The sequence below is a fragment of the Bison bison genome, unplaced genomic scaffold, assembly GCF_000754665.1.
Source record: "Bison bison bison isolate TAMUID 2011002044 unplaced genomic scaffold, Bison_UMD1.0 scf7180017864490, whole genome shotgun sequence".
Lineage (NCBI taxonomy): Eukaryota > Metazoa > Chordata > Mammalia > Artiodactyla > Bovidae > Bison > Bison bison.
In genome coordinates, this window is record NW_011495049.1 from 5,314,095 (window position 1) to 5,339,513 (window position 25,419).

General features: G+C 36.5%; 1 protein-coding gene across 1 annotated transcript in view; it reads left to right on the top strand.

Moving 5' to 3' along the window:
- The window catches only part of TENM2 (teneurin transmembrane protein 2), a 1,056,669-nt gene that overhangs the window by 82,182 nt on the left and 949,068 nt on the right, over positions 1-25,419 (top strand). The window contains exon 2 of the mRNA XM_010863352.1: positions 3,459-3,734. Coding sequence (XP_010861654.1) covers positions 3,459-3,734 — 276 coding nt within the window. The remainder of the gene's footprint in view (positions 1-3,458; positions 3,735-25,419) is intronic.

Genomic DNA, 25,419 nt, shown 5'->3' on the forward strand with positions numbered 1-25,419 from the left:
TCTCTTTTCTACATAGTATTTATCATTGTATAGATTGTACTTTTTTATGTGATTCTTTGATTAATGCCCCTTTCCCGATTAGACTATAAATGTCATGATTGTAGTTTTATACTGCTCACTGTTAAATCCCCAGTGTCTAGCACAGCACTAGGAACAATAAATATTTGTTGAATGATTTAATAAATGATAGACCAATCTTTCCTTTCTACCGTGTCCATGACTCTCCAACATTATGTTGTTAAGCCAGCAAACTTGGGAAAGGCTTGGTCCGTAATCTGTCCCAGACACTTAAGAGCAAGGTTTTCTCTTCTACGAGTTATTTGAGAGCAAAAAGATACCAAACTAGGAATTGTGGGAAACATAGCATTGAGGAAGTGCGATCCTAGTGGAAGATGAAGCCAAGGAGTTTAGAAAGGGATATTTTTGAAGAAACAATTCTGTTTTTAGAGGAAAACTTGGCTTTCTATAAGTGTGAGCTTAACTTTTTCTGATGAATTTGGTATAATACCTTCCATTTTCTTCACAATATTGCTTGTTCAGCTTCAGGTTTGTAAGCTTGAAGTTGGAACACTTGAAGTGTTTTTTCTAACACTGTGGTGACTTAAAAATGTATGCAAATTTTCACTGATTGATGAAGAGCTCATGTTTGTTTCAAGTTTAACAGAAACATATTTTCATTTGTTATCATCAAGTAAATGTTCTAACCACAGAAAGGGCACTGCATTTATTCCACAGCCCACCATGTTCTAGGCTTCCTGTCTCTGAATTCTAGTACCCAGATTGAGGAGCACATGGGCTCCTCAGAAAGTTGAGGCTTCCTTTGCTCACATGGCTGTATCTCTTTTCGTGAGGAGGTCTTGAAGCCTAGTTCCAGATAATAAGATGTGAAATAGACAATCAGGAATGTTGCCTTGATACATGCACACTCCATTTCACATGGAATCAAAATTACCACATGTGAAATAAAAACATGTATGTTTTAGTTTGGGCTTCTTTCCTTTAATGAAGGAAATGGAAGCAGTGTATCTCATGATCACTGAGCTCAGAAGGCAAGATGGAAGAATGCTCATGTGAAATGACTTTTTTCCAAAGACTGAAGCATGAGAAAAACAGCAATATAGATAGAAGTGTTTCAGATATATATGAACCCACTTGAGTTTTATACACTACTAAACCTGAAATACACATTTTAGTATACAATTAGAAGATAATACCTAATTGCCAAGGATGCAATCTGGAAGAGAATACATTGAATAGAGAATTTCAGACAGCATCATGAAACTCTGCTCAGGGAATAACCGGTTAGAACTGTGCTGATTGGCAGTGAGATATCCTTCCTCCCCACACAGGTAGTAGAGTCGTCTCTCCAATGAACAGGCTCATTCTCCAGAGACAGTTACGTATAGTATTGGATTTGATTCCATTAACACAGCAAAAGAAGACTGTAGAAGTCCATTGTGCAATAAAGTAAAGCCTCAGAATAAAAATACTTGTGTCTATGACAAATTAGCTTCATATGAGGTTAATATGTGCAATTGTCTGGGGCTTCTTAAACATAAAATCTGAGAAATGCTATCATGTATGTAGATATTCAGTGTTCATTATGTCATGAGTTTGAACAATGAGTGGCTCTAATGTAATCAATAGAGAGAGAAAACAAACCCATGAGTTTTGTGTTATTTAGAAGATTTTCTTCATTGATATCAATAGCATAAGAGTGCATTTCTTCATTATATATTTTTTTCATTGTCCATGAATAGGGACAGATTTAAATGTCAGTAAGTGCAGTGTGCCACGTGATTTCATCTAATATGCAGTGAAACCTTAAAATGTCTTTTTTAAAGCTGGCTATTAAAGCATACAAATAGATGGCACATTCACTGTGCAAAACTGTTGCCAGACTGGTTTTTGATTGGGACCATTTGACACTGTAGAGGGAGCATGGACTTGGGATCTACAGATGCAGGGGTGAGCCGTGGATCTGCCACTTGCCCAGGTGTGACCTTGGAGACAGTATTCAGCCTCCCTGTAAAGTGGTTAACACCTAAACTGCTGTGCTTTTATGAGATTTAAATGAGATAAAGCCTCTTAGAGTACCTGGCCCCATGCCCAGCACATGGTAGTGTGAGCGTGTTCAATAAATGCTTATTCTTTTCAGCTCCCCCTCAACCAGGGGCCCATCCCTTCACTTCCCACATGGATACATGTGATAAAACTCACTTGTGGTTTTCAATTGTATTAGCAAAAAGAAATTGATATCATTTTAAAACAGTCTTATATGAAATCACTTATATGTGGAAACTGATTTAAAAATAATACAAATGAACTTATTTACAAATCAGAAACACAGATCTCACAGTCAAATTACGGTTACCAGAGGGGAAATGTAGGGGGAAGTGATAGACTAAGAGATTGAGTTTATCATATACACACTACTATGTATATAATGTAGATAACTAATAAGGACCTAGTGTATAGCACAGAAAGCTCTACTTAGTGTTCTGTAATAATCTACACAGGGAAAAAATCTGAAAAAGAGGCGGATGTATGTATGTGTATATGTATATATAATTGATTCACTTTGCAGTACACCTGAACTAACACAAGATTGTCAATCAGCTATACGTCAGTGAAAATAAATAAATAATAAAAATGGACTGACTCCATCCCTACGATTCTGACTTAAGTAACACCTTACCTATTCTTACTTGAAAAATAATACTCGGGTGTATATCTTATCACATATAAACCATGCAGTGATTCTGAGAGGAATTTAAGAGATTAATACCCAGATTTTACAGAAGAGAAAACTGAGGCTCAAGTTGTTAAGAGAGTTGCCACAGTGGGACTTACCCGTGGAAAGCTAGGACTGGTCCCCAGGTCTCCTGGCCACCACTCCCATTTATTGGAGGATTAAGCTTCTTTGGCATGAAGACAGACTGCTCAAGGATCAGATCCAGGTTTTGCTACAGTCTAGATGTGTGACCTTGGGTAAGTCACTTAAGTTCTCTGTTCCTCAGTTTCCCTAACGACAGAATGATTATAGTAATGTTATCATCATCGTAAAGTTGTGAACTTTTTAAATATAAGAAAAAAAATTACAGAATAAAAGATACCTGGAGAAAGGAAGTGCTTGGTATATATTAGTTCTTCTTATAAATCCAGTGTTTTATCGGCTACCTGGTGCTACCTAGACATCAGTAAATAATTAGAAATTTTTGAAATAAAATCTGAACATCCTGTCCTAGGATTAAAATTAATCTCAGTTATTTACTTTTTTGTTGCTGTAGTTCTCAAATACACCCCAATAGCCTAAAGACTCTTGCCTAGCTGTATACTATGGCAAACCTGGTATATTTTTTGACTAGGAAAAACTGTCTGCTTTTTGTAAGAATAAATTTGAAATTTGAAATCGTTTCACAAATTTTAATCGGTCTCTTTGTTTGCTGTCACCCTAGGAACTAACTTCACCCTTGCGGAACTGGGAATCTGTGAGCCCTCCCCACACCGAAGTGGTTACTGTTCCGACATGGGGATCCTTCACCAGGGCTACTCCCTGAGCACAGGGTCTGACGCCGACTCCGATACAGAGGGAGGGATGTCTCCAGAACATGCCATCAGATTGTGGGGGAGAGGGATAAAATACAGGCGCAGTTCCGGCCTGTCCAGTCGTGAAAACTCGGCCCTTACCTTGACTGATTCTGACAACGAAAATAAGTCAGATGATGAGAACGGTAGGCCTGCTTCTTAAATATTTTTTTGAATATTTTGGGGACTGTACCATGTGGGGCTTGGGATTTTTTTTTTTTTTTAATAAAGAGGCATATAAAACCATTCATTTTCTTTTAAATCGACCTTGTCTACCCACACTGAGCTGAGGGAAAATAAACCAGCAAACCTCGAACACACAAGAAATGAGGAGAGAATTTTAAAATCTCATTTTGATGATAACACACTATTCAGACATCATCAGTTGGTCTTATTAGCAAGTAAATTACATTGCAAAAGAGGCAACTTGATAAACTATGACCTATACCTAGAAAATGTCCTCTCTCCACAAGTTTCTAGGTCTTTGTATTGATTTCCCCTTCCCAGTAAACGGCAACCTGGGTTATTTTTTTTCATGAAGATCTCTTAAGAATCCTACCTTATCTTAGACTTTCATTTCCAGGCAGCAATGCCTCATATCCGTATTGAAGATCAAACTTGGAACAGAGGCTCTGGAGTTTAATAATGACAAATAGGAAGAGACTTGTCTTCAAAAAAGTATTCTTTTCTATGTTTACTCTTCTCCTTGGTACCTATGTAGGTTAATGGCTTCCCACACCTTCTATCACAAATCACTATTGCTTATCCATCCAGCTTTGTAGATGGGTTTTAATGAAACTTTGAAAATTAAATGCTTCCGATCATTAAGCAGTAAATATAGGAAAGCTCAAGCAAGTCATTAAAGAGATAAGGTGCTTATTTGTGGCTTTCTTAGCAACTCAGAACCGTGTTGAGCCCAAAACATTTTTTAAAAGATAAATTGCATTAGGTATGGTGGATTTATGGAGAAAACATCAAATGCTATGTGGTTTGTTATGAATAGATTTTGTGTTTGCTAAAAGAATTACCATTAAAATATTTACAAATAGATCAGTTAAGGTTTCTATAAAACATTGTAAACATCTACTAGAGCAGCTCTAAGTATTTTCTTGCATTTAAAAAAAAGAAATTTGCAGGCAGACAGCTTGTTGTAAATGCAAAAGCATAGCTAAATATCATTTAATCTCCAAACCATGTTGAAAATATTAATACATCATATCCAGGGTAAGTCGCGTATATTCAGAAAGATGTCACCATATTGCATTTAAATTTATGTTTAATTCCGAAATAGTTTATTCTCTAGTGGGGACAAGGGAATGTGTCTTATTATGCCTCAGTTCATGGAGCTAATCAAGGTGTACTCTTAAGGAAAAATCTGCACTTGACTCCTTTTGAATTTTAACAAAATTCTGACACTTGGCACATTCAACACTCAAAAGGTGCTTATTTGATAGGAAATTACTTTTAGAAGTTTTCATAAAGGCATACATTGAATCCATTTGCTGATGTACTGTTTCAGCTTTGGTGTGTGTCAGACATTATTGAAATGCAGGCAGTTTGATCACCTAATAAATAAAATCACTTGTAATTCAAGAACTTACAGCACATCTTAAACAACGTATTTTAGAAAATATTCTGGTTGGAATTCTCACTGGTCTCGTGGGATCTATAAAGAATCACCTATACATATTTCTAGAATTTATACTCTTTCTTTTTAAGCTATATACCTCTTAAAAACTCAGCTAATGAGGGGAGGTTTCTAGTGAAGCAAGGGGAGCAAAAATACTTGCCTTGAATTTACCTACAACCGTAAGGGAGGAATGAATTTTACAAGTCAAGATGTATTTGGTAAACCAATAGCAGTCACTTTTTTCCAATATAATTTGAAACACTGTATTCAAACAGTTTTCACCTGGGGCAACTCTGTATAAATCCGAGTCCTGATAGGAAATATCCCTTAAATATAGTGTGATGATTTTTCGCAGTAATGCTAGTTCAAATATAGTCAGAATTTCATGACCATAGATAATGCACTTAGAACCAGGAAGCAATTCTTTTGCTCCTGCATTTGACAGACCATGAAAGTGGTTCTGAAGTCAGAGCTCAAGTTTAGGTAATAGATGGTTATTTCAAAACTTACAGATAGAATGTGTTCCTTTTCTCTGCTTTAATTTTCTCAGTATTTTACATATTCCAATGATATAGATAATTCAGGCTCTGTTCCTCTTGGGGACTAGAAATAAAAATAAGAAATTGTCCACATTACCTCATAAATTCCTTAACCAAATAAAAAGTGAGGTGTGAGCTACCCTGCAGACTGAGGTGTTACTTCAGTCAACTTCTTGCTCTTTCTTTTTGACAAATTCTTTTTAGCTCACACACACAAAAAATCAATGCGTTTTCACCTGACTGATTTTTTGAAGTTTGGGAATGTATTATCATATAGATTGACAGTTGCCCCACTGGTTCCATGCCACAGCATGGACACTTACAAAGCCATCATTAATTTCTCACACTCGTGCCCCGCCATGACTTCCTCCATAATAAACACTCTGTCCTTCAGAACCAAATCAATAACCTTTTAGGCATGTCTCTCTTGAAGAGGAAGTAATGGGAATCTACACTTTGAGAAAGAATGTCTCCAATCTCATTTTATATTTAAGGGTATGTGGACACAGAATGAATCTCTTCTTTGGACCCCATATATTTTTATTTCATTTTTATGGTGCTATCTTGGGGTACAGAGATATTCACAGTTCTTATTTAAAATCTCCCTTAAAAAAAACTCCAGTTGTAGTTTTTGCTATGCGTAGGTAGCAAGTCAAGACAGGTCTCAAAAATCAACTTGACTTTCTATAACATAAAACATGGATCCTACCTTCAAACTCATGTAATAAAACTCGCTGACTACTAACAGTCCTTTGTACCTGCTGCTGTGGCAAAAATGACCTACTAGGAACTAGTAACTTGAAAGTCCCATCACACTGAACACACAGATGAATTTGTCCTTCTTTTTTTTCTTTTTCCCAGTGTAGATTCTTCAAGGTTATCACCACTCACAGCTCTGCGTCTTACACATACTCCATGGCCACCAAATTAATATTGTACTGTTGGATCGCTTTAAATAGATAAAGCGCTAATGTTCAGGTTATTTTATCAGATTCTTTAACTCTATCTTTAAGCTCACAAGGGCTTAGCTAGAAACGGCAGTGTGAGTTGCAAACAGCAAGGCCAAATTTTTGCAGCTGTGAAATTTGACTGCATCTATAGAAAGGGCTTTCCCAGTAACTCTAAATTAGAATCATTCCTTTTTTGGGGTAATAAATGTCCCACTTAAAATATGTCCTCTCCAAGGCCCTTTTTATCACCTGAGTTATGGAGAAAATGGGGCAGTCACTAATACACAAGAATAACTAATTGCCTTCTTAAAAATGCGAAATAGCACACACTGTAAAAAACCTGGTCTACGTACCCTTGACTCCCTTAGGCAGTTTCTTCACCTTGGGGACTTAAAAATATCCTTGAGGTTTTTTTTTTTTTTTAAAAGCATAATTCTAGTTTCAGTTATTTTATTGGAAATCCAGAAACAGGGGGGGGGGAGGAAAAGACAAAGAAAATAAGCTTGGCTCTGGGATAGGAAGCCAGAAATTATAGAAAACAAATCTGACCTAGGATGAAGCTTTAGCAAAAATATCCTTCCTTTGCCCTGTTTGTTTCCACCCACAGTAAATAAGGACAATGTTCATTTACATCTGTTGTCAATTGGGAAATTTATAATTCTCCTAATATACTTTGAGGTTGAAAATATAAATGTTGGGTTAATTCCATTACATTTCACCAAATGCATTTACAAAGCAAGCTGGCTCTTGGCACATAATGGATTTGTGTAAAGTGTGTTTGTGGAATCCAGATGCTATTAGATTGCGAGTCCTCTTGGAAGAGGTCTCTAGTGTTTCTCTCTCTGCTGGAGAACTTGAGCACACCCCAGTATTTGCTGCAGGTTAATAGAGCCATGAGGTGTGAACTTGGATGGGATGAAGGAGTTCCCTAGTCCAGCAACAGTGTCTATAAATTGGTACCTCAAACTAATGCACTGCATTCACTTGTCATAGGAGGTGGGTTTCTTAAGCCGTCCTTCTTTGCCTTCAAAAACCAGCTCCTAAGTACATTTTACATTAGAGTGCCCTGTAATTAAACACACCTAAGACCTGCCAGTAGGTTTCTGCCCCCTCTATTCCTCTTACATATTCTTAAATTTATTTTGTGTGTTATGATCCACTCTACTCCTCTCTTCACCCCCAGCCCACATGTAAAAATTACAGAGAATGCCTGGAACATATATAAAGTTTTACTGTAAGCACCAGACAACAATAGCCAAGAGCTCATAATTTTGCTCTTCACGAAAGCAAATATGTTTTGAGTTAGAATAGTTAATGAAGTAACTATAAAAATCATAGGATAATAATTTGTACCTTTGAGGCTGATATGTAGGTGATTTAACTTCCACGGTAGCTAAAGAAAATATTGCCTCAATCCTTCAAAAACAAAACAAAAACCACACTTTAATCCCTTTTGGATGACCATTATTTCAAATTGTGTTTCTAAGCTTTATCTATTTTTATCCTTGCAAATGTGAAAGAGTAACATTTATAAAGAAGAATGTGAAATGAGTTATCATGGATAGAAAAAAGTGAAGGACTTGAGAACCAAATGTCACAGTTTCTTAGTCATTTCTCTTCCTAAATGCAAGGATGATTTGATTTTAATAACCGTGGCCCAATTCCCTGCAAGTGCACATCCTAGAGGCCATAGGGGCACCTTATCTTACAATAAGTTATTCAGGGGAGTCCAAAATAAATGATTTTCACAATGTTAAATACAACTGATAATAATATAGAATTAGAGGCAAAATTTAGGAATATCACATCGTCACATGGCATAATAGAGAACCAAGAAGCAAAAGGATCAGTGTTTTGCAAATATATCTATATGGGACTTCAGAGATTCAAGTTTTTGGCAAATTAAGCAATGCTTGCATAACTAACGTATTACAGGGTACTTGAAGAAGTAAGAGTATGTGCCTGATTCCCAGGACTGCATGTTCCAGATTATAAACTTTAGTGGCATGGGTTTTCCTTATTTATATATTTCTTTCCTTTGGTGGTTTCTTTCATGTTTGTTAATGCTCCCAGGGGCTATCGAGCAATGGCTCCATTCAATAAATACAATAAATAAAATGAAGCATTAAGCCTTACTTTTGGCAAGGGCAGCCTTATTATTACACGTGTAATCTCCAGGCCTTCGGGGAGACATTGGGCTTGGTGGATAATCGTTTGCTTTTAAGCTGCTGAGTTTCTCGTGTCTGTAGTTTTGCTTCAGTTAAGAGCAAAGGCAGTCACCCGGTGAGCAGCACCATATTCTTGTCCATTCCCGATTAGGAGCCTCTTAACTCAGAAGAAAACTCTAACTTTTTCATTTATTTTTTGGTCATTTTTTAGTTAAGTTGTTGTTTGTCAAGGATCAAGTTAACTGTACAAGTTGGGGGAGAGATGTAACCAAATACTAAGAGTGTAAATAAAATGAGTGAAAACTAAGGAAGTTGATAGCATGTATTTTCTACACACAACTGAATCAGGATGAATTGCTCTGACCCTAAAATCACACCAAGAAGTATTCGAGAAGTGCGTATGAAAAGCAATGAGACATTAGAGTTACCCATTCTGAAACCAGGACTTGTGAGTGGAAGGGGGAATTTTCAAGTGATAGACTTGTATTACTAAATAAAACAAAATGCAGATATGTACTTATTATGTCTATATGATTATATACAAATGTAAAAATGTTACTGGTAACATTTTTTGGTTACTAGCTGAAGGAACTGCCTAGAAAATTGTCTTTTCAGGGTTTCCCTAAACTCACCTTCAGGAATTGTAAAGGAATAGAGTGAGTGAGTCATAGAATAGTCATCAATAGCAGAGGGGATGAACTAGATAGTCTGTGAGCCAGATCCTGCTGGTTAGTTATTTCATTTGGTCAGTGCAGTGTTTAAACATTGAATGTTACTAATCAACATTTTCAGAAAGGGAGATTTCATATTAGAAATGTTTATTTTTGGCTTCTCTTCAATGTACAAGACCCAGTAGCATTGTCCAGGTTTCCCTCCGGACAAACAGGCGTAGAAGCAGTAACCAAAGCAGATCTTGTTAAACCCATGTCTTCTCACTCACCTGGGCTCCCTCCAGGCAACTCCTCTCTGATTTAGCCTTTGTAGGCACTCGAATGACCAATCTTGACCTTATGTTACAAACTGTAGGGAGATCAGAGTTCATAAAAATGTAGAATGAAAGTAGGAACCGGCCATTGTAGCTTAAGTTAACGTGTTAGCATAGTAACGTCAACTGCTTTTTGTAAGTTTGGCTCATCTGTAGGATAGGTTTCATTTTGCTTTATCAAATTTCTAAAACAGTTTACAGGGGTTCCAATAAAATGAAATCAAGTGAAAGTCAGTTTAGTCTGGAAATTAATAAAGTAACTGTGTGGACTGGGGGATGGTAACGTGAGTAATATACAATTCATTTCTTCTGAAGTAAATGCCCTGAAATACTGAAAAGTTAAAGTCAGAATCTTTCATTTTAACACATACATTTAAGTTATTTTAATATAGAAGTATCTAGATGGACTTTCAGGAAATAAATGAAGGGAGAATCCATTTTAAAAACTTTAGCTACTTCAGCTGATTAAGGAAAACTCAGGCTTTTCAGGCAGAAGCCATTCAAAGAGGAGGAAAATGACTTTGTGGTATGTTCAGTTTTGATCAAGCAAGTACTTCATGGAGTCTGTTACAATCAAGTGAAAAATAATAAAGGCTAGAAAAGGAAAATACAGTGATATGTGAGGACCTCCAGCTCCTCAAGAGAGAAAGACTGGGAGCAATGTTGGATGATGCTGAGTTGGGAAAAAGTGATTCAGAAATGATGCTCCACAAACTTAGACACGATTGTCTACAAGTGGATAAGCAGGACACCCAAGTATTACTCAGGGACAACTCTTAGTCACAGCACAATGTACTCCCAGTTCTCTTTGTATCCTTAAGCTATTTGTGAAAGAGAAAGGGTAATTGAAATACAAGCATGTTTACAAATGGAATGGATTGAAATATTTGAGTTGACTGGAGTCTCCATTCCTAGAGGTTTATACTGGCATTAGGAGGGTAGAAAAGATCAATACTAAAGCAATACCATTTCTACTTGTGTTAAACATAAGAAAGCAGGGCATGGATGTACATGGAGAGAGTGGAGCACAAGAAGAAATAGTTTATAAGTTTCCAATAAAGAAGAGATGATTCATAAAATATTTATTTATAGTGTAGTTTATGCAGGAAATACACTGTCATACATTCACTAATCCAATAGGATTCTTGAAATATATTTTTTATAAAAATTGGAAGGTAATGCACATTACTTAAAAATGCATATTTTCATACACATGAAGTATATGATGCTGATAAAACTATGTTCTATTTTATTCAGCATCAACGAAAAGTGAGTTAAATAATCCCAGATGAGACACATCAATTTGTGGGGGAGGGGTTCAGTTCAGTCACTGAGTCATGTCCGACCCTTTGTGACCCCATTGACTGCAGCACACCAGGCTTCCCTGTCCATCACCAACTCCCGGAGCTTACTCAAATTCACGTCCATCGAGTCACTGATGCCATCCCACCATCTCATCCTCTGTCATCCCCTTCTCCTCCTGCCCTCAATTTTTCCAAGCATGAGGGTTTTTTTCCAGTGAGTCAACTCTTCATATGAGGTGGCCAAAGTATTGGAGTTTCAGCTTCAGCATCAGTCCTTCCAATGAGTATTCAGGACTGATTTCTTTTAGGGTAGACTGGATGAATCTCCTTGCAGTCCAAGGGACTCTCAAGAGTCTTCTCCAACACCACAGTTCAAAAGCATCAAATCTTCGGTGCTCAGCTTTCTTTAGTGTCCAACTCTCACATCCACACATGACTACTGGAAAAACCATAGCTCTGACTAGACAGACCTTTGTTGGCAAAATAATGTCTCTGTTGGTCATAGCTTTTCTTCCAAGGAGCAAATGTCTTTTAATTTCATGGCTGCAGTCCCCATCTGCAGTGATTTTGGGGCCCAAGAAAACAACAAGTCTGTCACTGTTTCCATGGTTTCCCCATCCATTTGCCATGAAGTGATGGGACCAGATGCCATGATCTTAGTTTTTTGAATATTGTGTTTTAAGCCAACTTTTTCACCCTCCTCTTTCACTCTCAAGAGTCTCTTTAGATTTCCTTTGCTTTCTGCTATAAGGGTAGTGTCATCCACATATCTGAGGTTATTGATATTTCTCCCAGCAATCTTGATTCCAGCTTGTGCTTCATTCTGAAAAAAAATTAAGTCTCTGCTGGATGCTCAGCATTATACAAAACTGTGCTTGTCTCTTTATGTGTTTGTGTTGTGTGTACACTGAGGGAAGTTCAGTTGAGGAGAGGGATGTTATTGAGAGAAATAGGAAGGAAACATAAGGAATAGAAATTGATCAGTTCCAGGGAGTTGTTATCATAAGATCATTTGTGAAAATGCCAGAATGAGTCCTGTAGATATTTTCTAGTGTATAGTGTTAGGAGAAAGAGAAGAGAGAGAAAGGTATGGGCCGGTCTTCTTTTTTATTTGAACTCTGTTGGTCATCTTTAAGGCCTCAAGCCACTGTTCCAAGAATACTATTTTTTCTATGTAAATCGGAATGCGTGTTACTGGGTCCACATTCACTCAGTTCCCATGTATGAGCTCTTGCTTCTTGGTGGCACTGAACCAGTTTGAGTTGTCAAAGAAATAGTATGTGATTTGGTGGGGAGCTTAATTTATTTGCAGCATAAGATATATTCTTCTCTGTTTCTCCTCCCTTCCCACAACTGATCTCTTCCCTCAAGACTTCAGCCCCCCCAACCCTGCATCTAGAAATGATTACCCCATCAATGAACTAATTTCTTGATTCTTTGACTCAACCTTCATGTTAAAATTAGCAGAATCACATTTTAAAATGTGATTTGAACATCATGATTCACTGGGTTGCAAAAACAAAATTGAAGGTTTAATTTAAATGTACTTTTTATCCTTTAAAACTTGTATTTTTGAGTATATTTTATAGTGCATGTGATATATTAGTATATTTACACACACCCACACACATATATGATACATTACAGAAATGCAGAAATGTATATATTAGAAGTGTATTCAGAATTTTTATGTTGATACATGTATACAACAGTATGTTAAATCACTGTTGTTTTAGGTGTTCTGTTTCCCAGGAGATGAAGTCTAAGCAACAGTCTCGCCTGGGAATACTTGGATAACCAGTTATCTTGTGGCAGCCTAATAGATTGTCTTTCTTGTCATTCAGAATTATCCGTACCAATCATACTTTACTCTTTTTTAATAGAATTCCTATTTTCTTCTCTCAGTCCTTCTGTCAACTTTCGGTTCTTTTATAGATAGATAACAATATTTACTTCACTGTTCATTGAAGAAAGCAAGCATCACTGTACATTTATATAGAAATCCCTGTTTCTTCTCAACAGAGAAATGGAATGTAAACATTGTATGCATCAGCTTACAATGGTATGCTGATGGTCAGGTATAGTAGGCGCAGCTTCAAGGAGATCGTTTCATTAATAATTAGGTAGTAAATGAGGATTAGAGCTTGCATAAGTGGGAATAAGATGACAGATACTCCAAATGAACAAAAAGCAATGTGTGTCATGGTTGGGGACAGGAAATGGTGCAAGGATAATGATGATTTTTCAGGAATGTTATCTTCCCCCAAATGCCAACTAAAGCCAGACTAATGGGAACATGGTGATTTCACTGGAAGCAGTAGATATCTAAACATAGAGGTATAGGAATCAAATGACCAAGAGCTTTGAGCTGTGTTCTGACTAAGAAGAATTAGAGAACAATTAAAAGTTTATTTGAGTAGGAAATGTAATATTTTAGGAAACATCTAATTAAAGCACACACACATATGCACACAAAAATTGTTTGGACAGGAAGGTAATAAAATTAGAAGTAGTGATATTAGAGACAGGAGCTGTAATTTAGGTAGGAGGACCCAAGAAATCTCTAGACCACAGAGAATCCTGCTTCTTGACGTTTCAACAGGAAGAATTAAGTTGTCATTAGCATATGAACACTGAATATTTATAGTTAAAATATTAAAATTTGAGAGCATCTAATTTGAATCTCATAGAGAACACTGGATGTTCCTTACAGAGCAATCTATTATGCTTACACATATAGTACAGTATTACATCAGCCAGATACAGTGTTTATTATTTTTTAATCACATGGTTAAATAATAAAATAGCATCAAATATAGCTATATATAAGTCATGATATTATTTGTATAGGAACAGTTAGGGTGTTGTAGGTGAACATTAGCTAGGACTATTCCTCGTTGATTATTAGTTTCTTGAAGATTATTTCTGCTTCTATATTGAATATATTTTATATTTCTTGTTGCTCTTCTGAAGTCATATTTTCATGTAATTTGTCAGGCTTCTGTAACTGTGTTGTTTCACTTTTCATCCCTAATCTTTTATATTTTTATCTTCATTTTTTAAAACAATCAGGCTCTAAAGAGATTCATTTATTTTTTTCTTTTAAGCTTTCTATTTGTCCTTATAGTTTTCTCTAGATTATTTTTTTATAAAGTTAATTTCATAATTCTCTCATCTTATTATTTGGAATTTATTTTGTTCTTCTAGCATTTTAAGGTGGGTATTGTACTTAGGAAGAACATGTTTTTAGTACGAGTAAATATGTTTACAGGGGCCCTAGGATTTGATACACAGTGTTGCCCTCTTCGTTGCTTTCTGAAGAGTCTCAGCTACCTGGACCCTCAAAAGAAAATGGACTCCTAATGCTACCATTTTTTCTTTAGTACTAGTAAAGGCTTTAAAAAACAAAAGACAAACAAAAGTGCCGATTTTTGGTTAATTCTTTATAGTGTTCAAGGTGAAATATAATATATATATAATATTAACATATTAACTCATATGTATATAAATATCAGTTCAGTTCAGTCACTCGGTTGTCTCCAACTCTTTGCTACCCCATGGACTGCAGCACACCAGGCTTCTCCATCCATCACCAACTCCCAGAGTTCACTCAAACTCATGTCCATCAAGTCAGTGATGCCATCCAACCATCTCATCCTCTGTCATCCCCTTCTCTTCCTGCCTTCAGTCTTTCCCAGCGTCAGGGTCTTTTCCACTGAGTCAGTTCTTCATATCAGGTGGCCAAAGTATTGGAGTTTCAGCTTCAGCATCAGTCCTTCCAATGAATATTCAGCGTTGATTTCCTTTAGGATTGACTGGTTGGATTTCCTTACAGTCCTTACAGGGACTCTCAAGAGTCTTTTCTAACGCTACAATTCAGAAGCATCAATTCTTCAGCGCTCAGCTGTCTTTATACTCCAACTCTCACATCCACACATGACTGCTGGAAAAAAACCATAGCTTTGACTAGATGAACCTTTGTTGGCAAAGTAATATCTCTGCTTTTTAATATGCTGTCTAGGTTTATCATAGTTTTTCTTCCAAGTAGCAAGCATCCTCTAATTTCATGGCTGTAGTGATTTTGGAGCCCCAGAAGATAAAATCTCTCACTGTTTCAATTATTTCCCCATCTATCTGCCATGAAGTGATGGGACCAGATGCCATGATCTTAGTTTTCTGAATGTTGAGCTTTAAGCCAACTTTTTACTCTCCTTTTTCACTTTCATCAAGAGGCTCTTTAGATTTTCTTTGCTTTCTACCGTAAGGGTGATGTCTATGCATACCTGAGGTATTGATATTTCTCCTGGCCATCTTGATCCCAGCTTGTACTTCATCCAGCCCAGCATTTCACATGCTGTACTCTGCATATAAGTTAAATAAACAAGGTGACAGTATACAGCCTTGGCATACTGCTTTCCCAATTTGGAACCAGTCTGTTGTTCCATGTACAGTTCTAGCTGTTGCTTCTTGACCTGTATACAGATTTCTCTGGAGGCAGGTCAGATGGTCTGGTATTCTCATCTCTTGAAGAATTTTCCACAGTTTGTTGTGATCCACACAGTCAAAGGCTTTGGCATAGTCAATAAAGGAGAAGTAGATGTTTTTCTGGAACTCTTGCTTTTTCAATAATCCTGTGGATGTTGGCAGTTGAATCTCTGGTTCTGCTGCCTTTTCTAAATCCAACTTGAACATCTGGAAGTTCACAGTTCTTGTACTGTTCATGCCTGTCTTGGAGAGTTTTAGCATTATTTTGCTAGCATGTGAGATGAGTGCAATTGTGTGGTAGTTTGAACATTCTTTGGTATTGCCTTTCTTTGGGATTGGAAAGGAAACTGATCTTTTCCACTCCTGTTGCTGCTGCTGAGTGATGCTTCCTGAGGCCCACTTGACTTCACATTCCAGGACGTCTGGCTCTAGATGAGTGATCACACCATCATGGTTATCTGGGTCGTTAAGATCGTTTCTGTATAGTCCTTCTGCCTACTTTTGCCACCTCTTTTTAATATCTTCTGCTTCTGTTAAGTCCATGCCACTTCTGTCCTTTATTGAGCCCATCTTTGCATGAAATATTCCCTTGCTATCTCTAGTTTTCCTGACGAGATCTCTAGTCTTTCCCATTCTATTGTTTCCTCTATCTCTTTGCATTGATCACTGAGGAAGACTTTCTTATCTCTCCTTGCTATTCTTTGGAACTCTGCATTCAAATGGGAATATTTTTCCTTCTCTCCTTTGCCCTTAGCTTCTCTTCTTTTCTCAGCTATATGTAAGGCCTCCTCAGACAACCATTTTGCCTTTTTGCATTTCTTTTTCTTGGGGATGGTCTTGATCCCTGTCTCCTGTACAATGTCACAAGCCTGTGTCATAGTTCTTCAGGCACTCTGTCTATCAGATCTAATCCCTTGAATCTATTTGTCACTTCCACTATATAATCATAAGGGATTTGATTTAGGTCATACCTGAATGGTCTAGTGGTTTTCCCTGTCTTCAGTTTAAGTCTGAATTTGGCAATAAAGAGTTCATGATCTGAGCCATAGTCAGCTACTGGTATTGTTTTTGCTGACTTTATATAGCTTCTCCATCTTTGGTTGCAAAGAATATAATCAGTCTGATTTCAGTTGACCATCTGGTGATGACGATTTGTAGAGTCTTCTCTTGGGTTGTTGGAAGAAGGTGTTTGCTATGACCAGTGCATTCTCTTGGCAAAACTCTGTTAGCCTTTGACCTGCTTCATTTTGTACTCCAAGGCCAAATTTGCCTGTTATTCCAGGTATCTCTTGACTTCCTACTTTTGCATTCCAGTCCCCTATAATGAAAAGGACATATGTTTTGGGTGTTAGTTCTAAAAGGTCTTGTAGGTCTTCACAGAACCATTCAACTTCAGCTTCTTCAGCATTTGTGGTTGGGGCATAGACTTGGATTACTGTGATATTGAATGGTTTGGCTTGGAAACGAACAGAGATCATTCTGTCGTTTTTGAGATTGCATCCAAGTACTGCATTTCAGTCTCTTTTGTTGACCATGATAGCTACTCCATTTCTTCTAAGGGATTCTTGCCCAAAGTAGTAGATACAATGGTCATCTGAGTTAAATTCGCCCATTCCTGTCCATTTTATTTCACTGATTCCTAAGATGTCCATATTCACTCTTGCCATCTCCTGTTTGACCACTTCCAATTTGCCTTGATTCATGGACCTAACATTCCAGGTTCCTATGCAATATTGTTCTTTACAGTATCCAACTTTACTTCCATCACCAGTCGCATCCACAGCTGGTTGGTGTTTTTGTTTTGTCTCCATCTCTTCGTTCTTTCTGGAGTTATTTATCCACTATTCTCCAGTAGCATATTGAGCTGGTAGGTATATGTGTGTATAAATATACACATGTGTAAACTACATACTTATGCAAAGTATGTCTAAAATATGTAAAAATATGCTTATGTGCGTATATCACACACACATACACACATATAGAGAAGCTTGAAAAAGAATAAAAGTCACCTGTAATTTGACACCAGAAATAACCATGGTTAATATTTTCGAGCATATTTTTACAGTATGTGTGCTGTGTGTATATATGTGTGTGCAATGTGAATATTTGTACAGAGTTGGTGTCAGGGCTTCTTTTTCCCCAGTAAATCTATTATAAACTTTCCCTATGACAGTAAATATTTTCTGCAATAGTTAAAGCTTCCATAGAACTTTTGTAACCTGAGACATTTCCTCTATTTTCTTTCAATGGGTGTTTAACTTATTTTAGAAGCAATAAAGGATAGGATGATGAATAAAATCCTTGAAGCTAAATTCCTGTGCATATCACTAACTCTTTTCCTAGAATAAATTCCTAGAAGATTGAGTACATACATGGTTATGTAAAATGGTCATCCTTTTCAACCATTTACTTTAGAGGAATGTTTACCCTCACATCAGGACTCAGTTCACATGACCTGACACACACATTGTGCCTAGAAGTCCTGAAAATTATCTTGATTTTTTTTATTTATTAATGAAAATATTTTTATTTATTTGAATACTGGGGCTGAGAAACTAGTCATGTGTTTATTGTCTATTTGTATTTCTTAATTCTTGATTTAAATATTCTCTCCAGATGAGAAGATGTTAGAATTGTTCTCACTTTTCTGTTTGTACTGACTTTGACAATGCCTGTAGTGATGCCAGAGTAAGTCTTGTTGTGCTTTGTTATTTCTGCAGATGGTTTACAAGGTTCATTTACAGGTGTGAAAATCATTTGGCTACATTCTCAAAATCATATGACTTAGTTTCTATAGAATAGACATTAGAAATATATAAAATAGAAATACATATATATTGGGTTGGGCAAAAGTTCAGTCAAAGTTATTTGTAAAATGTTACAGAAAAACACAAAACAATCTTTTTGGCCAGCTCAACATATACCCACCCACACATACATGCACTTACTCTATCAGGCTTGAGAGGTGGAAAACCATTTTTAAATAGTTTCATTAACCAAAGAAGAAAAGTTAGCTCTGAGTAAGTTAAGGAATTTTTTTTTTCTAATTGAATATTTCAGCTGTTGTTCAGAATGCAGGACTTTTATTTCAGATTGTTAATTTATAACAAACCAAGGATAGAATTGCATTCCACATGATGAAAGGAAATTCACATCTGCTAAGACAATCTGCAAGGCACCTTGAGGAGATAGAATCAACTAAATGATGTATTAAATATTCTTAAAACTTCCTCCATCTCTGGTGCTTTTGATTCAATGAGGATAGTAATCATAAACACAGTGGTATTCCAGCTATTGGTGTTTTCACAAAATAGGTAGTTTTGCATGTGAGATAAATATCTCCGTACATAAAGAAATACTCTGAAAATAATCATGGGGAAGCAATTACTGTTATAATAAGCATATGGCTTTACTAATATAGAGAGTTGCTTAATAATTGATGTTGTAGGGAAAAAAAGAGTAGAAAAAGTTCTGTGTTCTGGAACATCCCCTAGTATATTCAGAATGGAAAAGACCCCAGTGAACTGCAAAACAATTAAGTGAATACAGGCTGTCATACACTTCCGCTGATACACATTTATGGCTACAAACAACAAGGCACGTTGGGAAGGCAGGAATTATACAAATCAACTTAATCTGTCCCTCTGTGGTATTTCAGGCCCTCCACGACACAGTCCAATGTTACGTTCTTAGCCCTTGCTCCACTTCTCTAAATATATTTTCAGCTCCAGCCCAACTGGACTCTTACTGTTTTCCAGTGCATACAGTTTCCTCCAGAGCCGTGTTTGTCCTGTTCCCTTTGCTCTCAGTTATCCCCAAACCTGCACATCTGTCACCTTTCTGTACATCATCAAAGAATCATTTAAGATGCCAAGTCCTTTGTGAAACTATTTTGGTCTCTTTAACTATAAATGAATTTCTGCTCCTTTGAATTCTTTAGCGTTTTATTTATCCATTTGTTTTGGAACTAAGGGGAAATGGTGTAGACCTCATTAAGAGAAGTAAATGATTTGAGATGCACTTTGGAACTAGAATATATAGAACTTGACACTGGTTTGAATGTAGGTGCTGATGAAAATAGAGCTATCGAGAATTGCTGACTTTAGTGATTGAAGGAATTCCTGATTACTAAGATGGGGGATATTTGGAAAGGATGGGATTGGGGGTGCTGAAACAGAGTTTCATTTTGGACATTGTTAAGTAACATAAGACATCCAAATAGAAAGATAATTCTGTGTGATATAATTATTAAAAAATGAAACTTAGAGGGGAGTGCCAAACTGGAGACCTCAGTTTGAAATTCAACAGTATGACAGTCATCTCTTTACATCCATGGAGGAGCTCGCACAAGGAGAAAGCAGAGAAGGAAGAAGAAAGAGCCAGGAGCAAACTCTGAATAGCACATGTTGGGCAGAGGAGAAGGATCACTCAAAAGAGACTGAAAACATACTGGCTTACAGATAGTAGTTCCGTATTCATTCATGCTTCTTTGATTTTCATTAAATCAAAAGGCTTCCAGTTTAGCATGGCAGCAGAATATCTCAATCCAAATTCTCCTTTTCTTTCCTCTCCATAACTCTGCTATTCCAATCAAAGGAGACAAACTCAATGAGTTACTCATTACATAGAAAGAAACAAATATATTAATTTTAAAAGGGACAGTGGACTCGACTAGGAACATAAGTAAATGTGATGGCCTCTCATGTGATTGGTTAACTGGTCTCCAGGATAATTTCAAAATATGTAGAGTAATGAGTGACAGTAATGTTTAACTATCAACTTTTACTTTATTCATAATGTTTATTGACCACCTATTGTATATTATGCTTAGGACATATCAATGAACAAGATTTCTAGAAAAAGATTTCTTCCCTCTTGGAACTCAAATTCTACTTGAGAGACAATTAAATGAATAGAGAGAAGAAGAAAGGAAGGAAAGCAAGTTGGGGAAAGGGACAGAGGGAAGACAGACAAGAACAGGAAAGAAGGAAGGAAAGAAGAAAACTATCCTAGAATGTGATAAATACTATAGGAAAAAAAGAAAAGTGGAGAATAAAGATAAGTTGGAAGTATTATATGTGCTTGTGGTTTTGTGGTATTAAATGGGTGTATGTCTGGGGTGCTAGAAAGGCTTTATTAAAAAGCTGATATTCAAACAAACAAAACTTACAGGAGACAAGGAAATCAGCTGTGAAATGGAATTGACTATGCAGATTTCTGGGGCTGTAGCATCCCAGGCAGATGGAAGAGAGTGCAAAGACTTTAATGCAGGATTATTCCTGGTATATTCAAGGAAGTCAGTGTGATTGCAGCAGAATGCAAATTGGGAAGAATAAAAGGACATAAGGATAGAGAGGTAAAAGTGGAGCTAGGTAATGTAGGGCATCATAGATAGTTTAAACATTGTGGTCTTTGTTCTGAGGGAAATTCATATCCATGCTGAGTCTTGAGCATAGGAATGTCATTATCTGACTTCCAATTTTAAAACATCACTTTGGCTATTATGTTTAAAATAAAGTGAATGAGGCAAGAGTAGAGAGATCAGTTAGGAGATTATTACAGTAACCAGACAAGAGATGATAGTGTCTAGGATCAATGACAATGGAGATAAACAATCTGATTCTCAGTATATTTTGAAGATAAAGGTAGCAGTATTTCTAGATATTGACCAATATGTTTTTGAAAAAGAGGTGTCACAGATGATTCTCAAGTCCCTTGCCTATTTTCTAATCAAGCTGTCTTTTGTGTAGTGAGTTCTAGGAGTTCTTTTTATATTTTAGACATTAACCCTTATCAGGTATACGATTTGCAAATATTATCTCCCATTCCATAGGTTGTTTTTAAATCTGTTGATAGTTCTTTTGCTGTGCAGAAGTTTTTTAGTTTGATACAGTCTCACTTGGGCTTCCCTGGTGGCTCAGACAGTAAAGCGTCTGCCTGCAACGCGGGAGTCCTTGTCTAGTTTCATAGACTTTGTCATGGTCTCACTTGTCTAGTTTAGCTTTTGCTGCCTGTGCTTTTCATATCAAAGTTAAGAAATATTTGCAGATACTAATGTCATGATGTTTTCTTTTGTTTTCTTCTAGTGATTTTACAGTTTCAGATCTTGTCTTTATATCTTTAAGATTTTGAGTTGCATTTTGTGTATTTTGTTGAATTTTACCCAACATTATTTGTTGAAGAAATATACTTCCCCCATGGTGTATTTTTGGCAGTGTTGTCAAAGATCAGTTGATGGTATTTGATAAGTTTATTTCTGGATTCTCTGTTCTGGCCCATGTGTCGATATGGCTGTCTTTATACAAGTATCATGCTGTTTTAATTGCTGTAGCTTTATAATGTATTTTGAAATCAGGAAATGTGATACCTTCAGCTTTGTTCTTTTTCTCAGGATAGCTTTGGCTGTTTGGTGTCCTTTGTGGTTCCATATGAATTTTAGGATTGTTTCTTCTATTTTTGTAAAAAAAAAAAAAAAAAGTCATTGGAATTTTTGAGTGGGACTATATTAAGCTTGCATATTGCTTTGGGTAATACGGACATTTTAACAATATTAAGTCTCAGTCCATGAACAGGAACTGTATTGCTATTTGTGTCTTCCTTCAATTCTTTCATCACAATCTTATAGTTTTCAGCATACAAGTCTTTTACCTCCTTTTTAATCCCTGGGTATTTTACTCTTTTTGATGTCATTATAAATGTAATTACTTAATTTCTTTTTTCAAATTGCTTGCTGTTGGTGTACAGAAATGCAACTGGTTTTATAAGTTGATTTTGTGCCCTACAGTGTTACTGAGTTCATTTTTAATTTATACCTGTTTTTTATAGAGTCTTTAAGATTTTCTACATATAAGGTCATATCATTGACAGATCATTTTGCTTCTACCTTTTCATCCTACATTCCTTTGTTTCTTTTTCTTGCTAACTGCTCTGTCTCCCACTTTCAGTAATAGGTAAGACAGAAGTGGTGGAAGTGGGCATTTTTGCTTTGTTTCTAATCTTAGAAGAAAAGCTTTTGGTTTCTCCGAAGAATATATTCAGATGACCAAGACATATATGAAAAGGTGCTCAACATCACTAATAATGAAGTGCAGATCAAAATCATAAAGAGAGATTATCTTGCACCTGTTAAAATGATCAAGATGTGTTTTAAAAAGGACAAAAAGTATTGGTAAACATACGGAGAATTTGGCACTTTTGTACAGTATTGTTGGGAATATAAACGGTGTAACCTCTATAGAAAGCAACATGGCATTTTCTCAAATAATTAAAGATGGTATTGCCATATGATGCTGCAATCCACTTTTGGTTGTTGGTTCAAAAGAATGAAAATTGGGATCTTGAAAAGATGTATTCACCTCTTCTTCAATGAAGCGTTATTCATGATTGGCTAATATAGAAACAATCAAATGCCCACCTCTGGATGAATGGATAAAGAGAATACAGTATATACATGCAGTGTAATATTATTCAGCCATAAAATCTAAGGAAATCCTGCCATATGTGACAACATGGACAGACCTTAAGAACATTGTGATATGTACAATAAGCCATTCATAGAAGGACAAATATTGGGTTGACCAAATGGTTCATTCAGGTTTGCCATAACATGTTAAGGAAAGACCCAAATGAACCATTTGGTCAATGAAATGCTTCATAATTTCACTTATATCAAGTATCTAAAGTAGTAAAACTCATGGAAGCAAAAAATAGAATGGTGGTTGCCCCCTAGGAGTTGGGGATAACTGGAAGTTGCTGTTCAATTGGGTATAAAATTTCAGTTATGCGAGATGAGTAAGTTCAGAGATCTGCTCTGCAACATGGTGCTTATAGTTAAGAATAGTGTCCTGTACACTTAAAATTTTGTTCGGAAGGTAGATTACATGTTGTCAATTCTCACTACAATACAAAAAGAAGAGAAGGTAAAGGAAAAGGAAATGGAAAAGAAAAAGGTGAGGCCAAGGCTTTGGCTTGAGCAACTGGAGGTATGATTTTGTCCTAACTGAAATAGTCAATTCAACCAACTGAAACTGAAGTGGAACATATTTTGGAGCAGAAAATGATGAAAGACTGAATGTGGCAGCATTAACAGAGAACAGGGTTACAAGAAATAAAGACACAAATAGAAACAATAATTTTCATGAGTTCTGCTGAAACTCTATGGAGGGGAGTCAAGAGAACTCTTTCTTTTTTTTTTCTAATAAGAAGGAACTATATATTTATGTAATGGGCGAGAATGACCCAGTGGAGAAGAAAAGATCCATTGACGATAGAGAAAATGGGGTCTCTTTCACAAGTACAGGATGGTGGGAAGTTCACCTATGGTAAAAAGAGAGGGCAGGTTATGACAGATGGGTAGAAATATGATGGAATTCTGTAGAATTTCTGCACTGTTTGCTTTTGTTTTCTCAGTAATGTATGAAATATGGTTGTCAGCTGAGAGAGAGGGTGGAGATGGAGGTGTTATATTTTAAAGAAGAGAAATGAAAAGAAATTACTAGTAGAGTGAAGGCAGTATCATTTACTTCTCTTCATTGTTGAGTGTGCACGTGTGTGTGTGTGTACTTGTCCATGTTCTACTAACATGCCCAGGCACAAAGTAGGTAGAGTTTGATTTAATTAAGGCTGTAGTTTTACCAAGCCAGTACCAAGCACCATCGAGCAATAGAGGGGAAAACAAGTAGGAGTAATATGATCACAATGATATACCATGAATGTTAGGCTAAGTAAGGATGAGAATGAGGACATCTTGGCGTGATAGATGGTCATAAAATCTATTGATTGGAGGGGCAGATGGGTGTCAAAAGACTAATGGGGTCAGGATATAAGAGAGACTGAGTTACAGAAGTAGGCAGTACTAATAGAAAGTGAGTTGCATGAAATTGAGATTAAGGGAGGGTTATAAAAAATGATGAAATATGACTATGAGTATGAGTAGCTGAAGCTGGATGAAGATAAGAAGAGTGGCATAAACAGAAGATAAGTTCACATAAACAGAAGATAAGTTCACATAAACAGAAGTTAAAGTATAGGAAGAATCACCAGTTTGTTTCTGGAATAACCTCCACTGGAGACAGGAGTACTAAGTAAGTGATAGAGAGCTGGGCATTAAAATTATCCAAAAAGAAGGAGGAATGACAACAAGGAGATATAGTATCAGTGAATGAGAGGCAATGCATGTTATAACCAGATGACAAGAGACTCAAAATTGAGAATATATACAGAGCACTGAGGGAGCATAGTCTACCAGTGACAGTAAGATACCCCTTTTTTGCATCTTCAGTCCCAGTAATTTGAAGGCACAGGGAGGAAAAACTGCTACCACTTGAGTAGTCTGACAGGAGGAAAATCCTAGGAAGAGGAGGATTTTCATTGGAGCAACAGTGTGAAATGTGCATTTGGAAATATGGTTGAGATTTTTTTCAGTGATAAAGTACATACTAAGGATTTAAGATGGAGAGTGAAGGCAAAGCTTTGGGTGTTAAGTGATAAGGAAAGAGGGATCTATGGAACCTGTGGATTCCTCTGGTGAATGGATTAGAAAAACTAGGAGGGGTGTGGATTAATCCTGGTGTGCAGGCTCACTATTGTTCCTGAAGAAATATCCTCAGTCTGTTTCTCTCATTTAAAGCAGTAATCCCTTGGCAAAGCTGGAGAAAACATGGAATCATCCCTTATGATAAGGAAATGGTTGTCCTTGGGAGGGAGGAGGAGACAGATCCTTTATAATATTTCCTATTCAAGTATAAAAAAGGAAGAATCATTTTCTA